This window comes from Hipposideros armiger, unplaced genomic scaffold (genome assembly GCF_001890085.2).
Source record: "Hipposideros armiger isolate ML-2016 unplaced genomic scaffold, ASM189008v1 scaffold_508, whole genome shotgun sequence".
Classification (NCBI taxonomy): domain Eukaryota; kingdom Metazoa; phylum Chordata; class Mammalia; order Chiroptera; family Hipposideridae; genus Hipposideros; species Hipposideros armiger.
The window spans coordinates 786,036-796,002 of NW_017731858.1; the positions used below are offsets into that span (position 1 = coordinate 786,036).

General features: G+C 43.0%; 1 protein-coding gene across 1 annotated transcript in view; it reads right to left on the minus strand.

The window, feature by feature from the left end:
- The window catches only part of KIAA1210 (KIAA1210 ortholog), a 120,505-nt gene extending 110,903 nt beyond the window's left edge, over positions 1–9,602 (minus strand). The window contains exon 1 of the mRNA XM_019667838.1: positions 9,526–9,602. Within this exon, the coding sequence (XP_019523383.1) occupies positions 9,526–9,560 (35 nt within the window). The 5' untranslated portion in view covers positions 9,561–9,602. The remainder of the gene's footprint in view (positions 1–9,525) is intronic.
- Positions 9,603–9,967: the final 365 nt, after the last annotated feature.

The window sequence follows — 9,967 nt, forward strand, 5'->3', positions numbered from 1 at the left end:
GAGGGGTAAAAAGTATAACTATTGCACTGTGTTGTACAGCTGAAACTAATTCTAAAAAATGTGTATTTCATAATAAAAAATAATTTAATAAAAAGAAATACCAGCAATAAACATACTCAAAAGAAATTTTACTAATTCATTTTATCTCACCTCAGTTCTATCCATCATCTCCTTTGTAATCCCATCATTTAAAATGAAATACATAACAATGTAAATCTTCACTTAGAATATAAGTCCATCTTCCAAACTGGAACAATAAAAAACTCATAACCGTCAAAAAAAAAAAAAGAAGAGATCAGAATAGTTCTCAAAAAAGAGAATAGCCCTGCTCTCACAGACAGTTTGGTGAACTAACTCATATAAAGCTGTTAGCATGGGGTGTAACACATAGGAAACACTCAGTACATGTTAGTTATTATCATTACTACTCTCCCACGGTGTTAATGACCTATGTCCCTTGCTCTTCATCGATTTCTCAAAAGCAGGGGATGAAACTTCTTCCAGTTAGTTATCCACCCTCTTCAGCAGCCCCTGGGTAACCAACAGCTTTGTAAATGGCTATCTGCATTGCGGGCTGGGGCTCATGGCTGTGTGAGAGCAGAGCCAACTGGATCCAACCTGTGCCCTTTGTTCCGAAGCTGCCACTGATCAAATAGCCATAGATGTGGATTAGATTTAAATTCCAGATGCCTGGGAAACCACTGTCCCCAGAAAGCCTCTCTCTGGGCAGAGTATGGTGACTTCTTTCATGGAATTCCCAAGTCCAGATGAGGCTGCTCAGGCTCCTCATTAACATTCTATTTGTGACTAACTCAGAACCTTGTGCTTTACCTTCCATTGTAGTCTGTCCCTAAATAGTTCAGACTGCTCTTATCTACATGGCAGTGGCACATCAAAGATATTCTTTTCCACCTTTCCTCTTCTCAGGAAAGGACTAAACAGTTTTCCCATGCCATTAGCAGAAACTTTCATTTTCTTTCTCCATCCCAGAGAAACAGAAATGGGATTATGACTAATTAATTGGTTAAAAGTTGGTTATCAACATTAAATGGCAAGGGAACTCTCCTTTACTGAGGGCAACCTATGTCCCTGTCAGTTACTTGACTTAATCCTTGTGAGAACCCTGTGAAGTAGGAATCATTATCCCCATTTTACAGATGAGACAACTCAGAAAGGTTAAGGCATTCACCCATGGCCACACAGCTAGTAAGTAGCATTGTGAGGATTCAAACCCATGTCTGACTCCAAAGCCCCACGCTCTTTCCGCTACATGGGGTCAAATATTTTCAGCATGTGTACATGTGTATCTCTCAGGCCAGACACTATGCTGCGTCGCTGAGCCCGCAGGCAGTATGGCCTTTGATAGCACACTGTAAGCTTCTGGGAAGGGTCCACTTCTCTCTCCTTGGGCCAGATGTCTTGCTCCTTCATTAGCAGCCTGGGAGCCAGGCTGGTCCATACACTGCTGTAGTTCCCCAACCCCTGATGCCAAGTTTCCATGTGCCTGGGCTCTCCTACCACATTACTGGCTGGGTGATTGACATAGGACGACCTGACATTGTGAAGAACTCCTGGCTTCCTGCTGCTCTCCAGTACAACCTCCTCAATTCAGGCACTCTCATTCCGAATATAACACAATTCTACCAAGACAGAACTTTTGTCCTGAATCTAAACTAAAGCACTTTTGTGTGCCAACTCATAACATACCTTATGGAGGGCTTACCCTTAGAGAGGGCTTTGTCCTCTTCAAAGCTCTTCTGTAGTCATTTGACCCTCCCAACAATTCTGTGGCATAGTCAGTCAATTAAGAAAGTAGCATTATTATGATTATCACTTTTATTATTAATTCTCATTTTACCTATGATAAAACTAAGGCCCAAAGAGGCATGGGGACATGCCTAAGGTAATAGTATGAGGCTGAGGGTAGGGCTCTGCCTTTGAAGTGGCCTTTAAATAATATCACAGTGGAGGCCTCCTTTGTAAGCCCTGCTGAATCCCTATTTACATGATGACAATTACTATACTATTCACAAATCTCTGGTAATAATTACTACCATCTTTCAAATGCTTACTATGCTGGCCACTGTGCGACATGCTTTATTGCTCATGCATCATTTCATTGGATATTAATAATCCTCCAAGGAGTAGGTCCTATTATTACCCCTGTTTTACAGATGAGGAAACTGAGGCTCAGAAGGATTAGATGACATATTCAAGACCATAAAGCTATGAAGTGGTAGACCATGGACACAAACCTGTCTGATCCCAGAACCATGTTCCACTAGGCTATTGTGCCTCTAAAGTTGAGTCCAGTATGAAAGCTAGTAGGCACATATGGCTATTTAACTTTAAAATAATTGAAATGAAATAAAATTGCAACCCAGCTCCTTAGTCACTGGCTGCACTGCAAGTGCTCAGTAGCCACACATGGCTAGTGGCTCTCATATTGAGCAGCACAGATACAGAACACCACAGAAACTCCCATCACCACAGAAACTTCAATTGAATAATGCTGATCTAAACACCTAAGGGTAGTCCTCCTCAGGCTTCTACTTTGGTAAAATGTTATTAGTTTAAAGCAGAGTTTCTCAATCTTAACACTATTGACATTTGGGGCTGGAACATTTTATGTTGCGGGAGGCTCTTCCTGTGCATTGCAGAAAGAGTTTACATGTTGAATAGCATCCCACTAAATGTCAGTAGCACACCTTCCCCTTAGGTTTTTGTTTGTTGGCTTGTTTGTTTGTTTTTCATGTCTCAACATAGCTTTTATTGTATTCCCCACCCATGAGCTTTTAAATACCACTTAATTACTGGGGCTTTGTAGATCATTTCCTTTTTTTCCTTCTTTTTTAGATTTTATTACATTTATTGGGGTGACTTTGGTTAATAAGATTATATAAGTTTCAAGTGTACAATTCTATAATACATCATATGTATATTGCATTGTGTGTTCACCACCCAAAGTCAACTCTCCTTCCGTCACCATATATTTGACCCCTTTTACCTTCTTCTACCTCCCTCCATTCCATTTCCCCTTGGTTACCACCATACTGTTGTCTGTGTCTATGAGGATTTTGTTTGTTTGTTTGTCTTGTTTGTTCGTTTATTGCTTTCTGTTTTATATCCCACATACGAGTGAAAACATATGATTCTTCACTTTTTATTTCACTTAACATAACAATCTCAAGATCCATCCATATTGATGCAAATGACAGTACTTCATCTTTTCTTACGGCTGAGTAATATTCCATTGTATATGTGTACCACATCTTCTTTAACCAAACATTCATCAAAGGGCATTTAGGAAAGACATACAAATGGCCAACAGATACATGAAAAGATGCTCAACTTCACTAGTTATTAGTGAAATGCAGATCAATACCAGAATGAGATACCATCTCACACCTGTTAGAATGGCTATTATCAACAAGACAAGAAATAACAAGTGTTGGAGAGGTTGTGGGGGGAAAGGAACTCTCATACGCTGCTGGTAGGAATGTAAATTGGCACAGCTGTTATGGAAAACAGTATGCAGTTTTCTCAAAAAAATTAAGAATAGAGCTACCATATGAACCAGCAATCCATCTTCTGGATAACTACCTGCAATTTTTAAAAAACATTTATTCATAAAGATATATGTACCCCGATATTCATTGCAGCATTGTTCATGGTGGTCTTCCCCCTAGTTTTGACAACTAAAAATATCTCCAGACTTTGCTAAATGTCCCACACCACTGATGAGAAACTCTGGGTGAAGGTTAGCATACAAGGTCTAACAATTAATTTCTTGAACTCTTCCTAGAAAAAGTGCTGCCTACCTTATTGCTGAATATCACTAAGGTCACCTTTGAAGTACTCCCCTTGAGAAACTATGTACCAAAATCAACACCCTTCAAAGCAATTTTAGACCTCTTTTTCTGGAATGGCCATCAGAGCTATTGTTAGATTACCCTTGATGTCCTGAATGTCATCAAAATGTCTTCCTTTCAATATTTCCTTTATCTTTGGGTAAAGAAAGAAGTCATTGGGGCCAGATCAGGTGAATAGGGAGGGTGTTCCAATATAGTTATTTGTTTACTGGCTAAAAGCTCCCTCACAGACAGTGCTATATGACCTGGTGTATTGTCATGATGCAAGAGTCATGAATTGTTGGCGAAAAGTTCAGGTCATCTAACTTTTTCTCATAGCCTTTTCAGCGCTTCCAAATAGTAAACTTGGTTAACTGTTTGTCCAGTTGGTACAAATTCATAATGAATAATCCCTCTAGTATCAAAAAAAAGGTTAGCAACATCATTGCAACAAGTTCTTGGACTTAACTGTTAGACCTAGTATATATTTAAAGTAATCAAACAGAAAGTTTTTTCCCTACCTAAACTCGGCCTTTTGAAAACAAGCCATTTCCCCAAAACTCGTTTCTTCTGGTAAATCATAGTTTACAACAATTTGCACTGAATGGGTGGCTTTAGTAGCTATCGAAGATTTCATGAAAGAGTAAAAAACATTTAAAGCAGCAGAATTAGAGTGAAGATGCCAATAAGGGATTACTCTAATGTATTGTTAGTTGCTCAAATTTCGTACCTATTAACCATAACTATGAAATTATGAAGGAAAGATAAAAAATGACTTGGTTAAAAAACTGAAAAAATGTTAAAGTAGAGAAACAATTAGCAAATGACAGGAGCAACAAAATTGCATACTACATTTTGGCTACTGATTTCCAGAAATAACAAACCAAAAAAATATGCTACTTCAGAAATTGGAGAAAGAATACTAAAAATGTTAAATTTGGCTCAACAGAAAATGGACTTTCAAAGGATTCAAGAGAAAGTGGTGGAAACATTCCCATATGAAATGTTGAAATTTTGGGTAATGTTGAGATGATATACTTTTCCACATTTTCAATATATATCCAAGAAAACTAAACGTCCCCACAACATATGGAGCACTCCTTCAAATGCTGCTAAAGGCCAAATGAAACCTATCAACCACATCTTCAGAGAGCTTTCCAAAAGCTTTTAAAAACCATTCCCTCCTAAATGAATTTTTACAGAGTCAAGTATTTTAACTATGCTATAGTCAAAAGATACAAACTTTGGTAAACTGGTAAATATGGCAAGTAGATTATTCAAGAACTTTCCTAAGAGTGGGCCTTCCTACCCCCTCTCATCCCACCCCCACCCCCGATTCACCTTCCAGAAGGTGAGGTTGGGGGTCTAGGACAGTGCCTCCCCCTGGTGGATACCTGCCACTCCATTAGCTCTCTTAGTGCTCTCATAAATGCAAAGTGCTTCTGGCAGATGACACAGGGTGAATGCCGTTTAGCAAAATGCAATACTCAGTCTGGGCCCCTTGCCAGGACACTGGAGTTAATGCCCTTTCTTCTAAAACTAGAAGAAGTGGGGAAAAAAGGGAAGAAGGGATGGAGAAAAGGAGGTGAAGTGCCACAGGGCTCTCTAATGACCACATTAAAAACTCCTAATTAGGGCCGGCCGAGTGGCGCGATGGTTAAGAACTGGTTTGGGACGCCAGAGGGCCCTGGTTCGGATCCCACATATGAGGGCCAGTGACACTGCCCTCTACAGCTAAGATGCTGAACAACAGCTCAACCTGGAGCTGGGCTGCCGTGAGTCGCCGGCTGCAGCCCCTGTGGCAGTGGGTTGCCATGGGCTACCGTATGTAGCCAGTAGCCAACAGCCAGCGTGAGCAGCCAGCAGCCGCAGTGAGTGGCCATCCAGAAGCCGGTGACTGATCTGCCTCACCCGGGAAGAGCACAATGATGGTGCCAACTTGGGCCAGTGAAGCAACGTCCTCCACAACTAGACTGAAGAACAAAACGACAGCAACTTGTCTGTTTCCCTTCCCCCAATTCCCCAGCGCTGTTCCCATCCCCCCAATTCCCTAATAAAAATCTTTAAAAAAACAACAAAAACCCCTCCTAATTACAGTAAGGAGTGGAAGTTGGGTCTGAGCTGGCAGGGTGAGTACATATTTCTGCAGCTACATATTTCTGGTGCTTTCTGCCAGTCTATATTTGCCTTCCCCAAATAGAAGCTCACATAGGGTCAGGCTTCACATTCATCTTTATTGCCTGGGTGTAAGTAGACCTCAGGTTCAGGAGAAGACATTGCAGGCCAATAGGAAGATAGCCTCAAGACTGTCAGCTTCTGGAGGGACCTGCAGAGTTGGATTTTTTCTAGCATCTGGGAACCAGGGTCTACCCAGGACCAAGAAAGAATGCATGGGCCCCTGAATATCAGCAACTGGTACTCATAAAAAGTCAATATTTGTGGCCTCTAATCTCAAATAGCAGCCTACACCGTTTTAAGGGGCATCACGGAATTTTTGCAGCCAAAGGGAACAGGCTGGCAGATCATTTAGAATAGTTGTTCTCTGGTCAGGTGTCAAGTGCCTATTGCAGAAGTGCTCAGCCTCACCTTCCTGAATTTTGTTATTAGAGTAGGAGAGACTTACTCGCATGATGTAAAGGGCCCACTATCCTAGCAAGCTCCCCCAGATGATCACCAAGCATCAGAGTGACACAAAAGCATCCAGGTATTATTGAAATGCACATTGTCAGGAGTAATCCACTCATGCCCACTAACATAGCATCACAAGATGGCAATGTGTTAGCCAAGGGGAAGTTCACAGCCTAGGATGCCAGAGGCTTGAGAAAACAGGCTTGGAGAGAAGGGCCAGGTTCTATGTCTGAAGTGGAAAGGGTGCTGAAATGACAAAGAGGGTGTCAAACAGGAGAGATTGGGGTTGCCAAAACCAAAGTTGCCCTAGCTCACTATTTTGGGGTGAATCCACCTCTGCAACAGCCCCACCTAGGGCCCATAGTATTCCACAATGCAGGCTTTTGGTCTTTTGCTCAGAGGATGATCTTTCCTCTATGCCAGGCTATACAGCTAGCTCTACACTGGAAGTCAGGGTACTCAGGAATCTAACGTTGGAATTGTCCTTGACTGAGTGACCCAAGCAGAGTCACTTAACATCTTTGGGGTCCAGTTTCCTCACCTTTAAAATGAAAACATTTTCACCCATCCCACCATTACAGGATCTTGCCCTGTTAAAAAAGTTCTTTTGCTTTTCATTCATCTCTTCATATACTTGCATAAAATGGTATTATATAATTCAAGACTACTACTATTTTCTCCCTTCTACCAATAAGCATATTCACTGATCCCATGATAATTCTCCTGTCTCCTGCTGTCAGCCTATGTCTATAAAAATAACAGAACTTAGGGCAAGCCGAGTGGCTCAGTTGGTTAAGAGCTTGCTCAAGAGTTTGAGCTCTGAGCATCAGGGTACCCGGTTTGATTCATAGTCCAAGCTGAGCTGCCGCTGAGCTGCCAACAGGTGGCAAGATAGCTCAGCTAAAAAAAAAAATAACAGAACTTAATAGCTAGTTATCTTAAGCAAGAGCTATATCTACAATAACCAGTTCATAATTTAAACATCAAAACTGGTACCCTAGCAACTCAGTTCATTAGAGCTAGGTGCCAGTGAGGCTAGTGGCATGGAATCAAGGTCTACAAAAATATGTATGTCTCTGAATACAGTAGTCCCCCCATAACTATGGTTTTGCTTTTTGTAGTTTCAGTTACCCAAAGTGAACTGCGTCCAAAAATATTAAATGGAAAATTCCAGAAATAAACAATTCATGTTTTAAGTTGCTCACCGTTCTCAGTACCGTGATGAAATCTTGCACTGTCCCACCCCATCCCACATGGGCCTTGAATCACCCCTTTGTCCAATACATCCACACCTCATACTACACACCCGTTAGTCAATAGCTGTCTTGGTTATCAGATCGACTGTCGTGGTATTGCAGTGCTTGTGTTCAAGTAACCCGTATTTTACTTAATAATGGCCTCAAAACTTTTAATAGTATATTGTTGTAGTTGTTCTATTTTATTATTAGTTATTGTTGTTAATCTCCTGTTGTACCTAATTTATAAGTTAAACTTTATCACAGGTATGTGTGTATGGGAAAAGCATCGTATATATAGGGTTCAATGCTATCCCTGGTTTCAGGCATCTACGGGGTGTGTGGGGGCGTGTCTTGGAACATATCCCTCGGAGACAATGGGAGACTCCAATATACTCCTTTCCTCCACTGGTCAAACATCTCCAACACATTCAATGAATGCATACACCTACATACAACACTTACAATGCAACTGTGATGTGGAGAAGAACTGTGAACCAATCCTGTGTTTCCACCCAAATTCAACTTTCAAGACCTATTGGGGTTCCTTGAAAGGGTGCAACTCTCCTGATATGGCCAAGTTGTGATTCTAGGAACCCCCCTTGTGGGAGGGGGTGTTGGTGGGGATGGAGGGTGGAAAGAAACCAAAGACTTACAAGGGGAGCAGTGAATGTTTGAGCAGCACCATTTCCCTTCCAGTCTTCTTCTCCCACTACCCTGAGCCCTGGAAAAAGCTGAGAGAAGAGGACCCCAACACCACATCAAATAACTGGGAGATATTGTACAGCTTGGGACAAATTTAGAAAATTAAGACAATTAAGAAAATTAAAGGTGATTTTCTCCACTCATTCAAATTCCCCTCCCTCTTTCCATCCCTCTCTCCTCCTTCCTGTCCTCTCTCTCCCATTTCTTGCCCTCGGGCTCTCCGCCCCCTTAAATCTTTATTTTCAGTCACACTGGCTGCTGACTGGTGCCAGAGCTAAATATTTCGGAGTAACTGAAACACATTATTTAAGTGAATTATTACTGCGAACCTTGTTTTAATAGTGTTACTAATCAATGAATTTAGCCTTGTAAAATCCAGGTTTGTGGGATGCTTTTTTTTAAGTGGAGGTGGGCTAGGTTTGTTGATATGTGCAAGTTGGAACCTAAGTCTTTGCCCCAGTCTCTCTCCCTAGCCCATCCGATATATAGACATCCTCCTTCCTCTGCGCAGCTCTGTTCTCAGACCCTTGGGCCATTTCTTACAAACTCGATGAAGCCTGCTGGGGTGTCACAAAGTACCCCTTGCACGATGCACAGGAAAATAAACCCCAGGGATAACTGGTATTTCTACGTCAGTCACTGCAGCTTGGCTAAACTTTGCCTTTGGTGCTTTGCTTCCCTCCTGTCTTGGCAAGTAAATTAATTAATCAACAACCACAAGAGCCTTGGGAAGACGCCCCGCCTCGTCCCCGCACGAGTCCCTAGTTCCTTGTGTCTCAGGTGAGCTAGGTAGGGGCAACGGCTGGAATGAGAAAGCCTCAAAGGCGCCTCCGAGTCCTTGAAACCAGCGCGCCCCGTGCGAATCCGCTTTCCCACACACGCGCACGGACACCTGCGCAAGCCATCTCAGGAGTCCTGCCCCAACACGGTGGGAACAGTGCTGTGAGCTCGAGCCCCGGATCCCCTCCATGCCCGCCGCCCAACTGCCCCTCTTGGCGGCGAGCACCCGGCTTGGGCGGGTGGAGGTCCCTGCACCGGCAACGCGCGCTCTGCCACCCTCCACTCAGTGAAGTGCAGTTGGAGCCCTCACCGCCCCCGCCACTTACTCTGGAATCTTCAGGCAACTGTAGAACCTAGCCATGGTGTTTCCAAGGGAGCTGGAGGCCTGCCAAGCGCCTCGCCTGCTGAGGTTTGTAGGAGCCAGTGCCTTGGGCAGGCGGGTGAGGCTGCGGAACTCTGCACGCCCAGTGCTCACACACACGCAGCCCCAAACCAGCCAGATGAAGTTTCTTTTCCAAAGCCTTGTTTCCTGAACCAAATCCAAAGAGGGCTGGGCTAGTTCCTTACATGGTTAGGAACTGTTACCTCCCCCTCCCCCCCTGCCTCCAACTTCCTGAGACCGCAACATCCTCAGTGGAAAACACCAGGTGCTCTTTCTTAGGCTCTCTGTATCTCTGCAGGGTAGAGTGTGAGGAGGAGGAGTTTGAAGTGAAAGAAGCCCTAAGGAGTTAGTAGAGACTTTTACCCGAGCAGAGAGGGACATCTCAG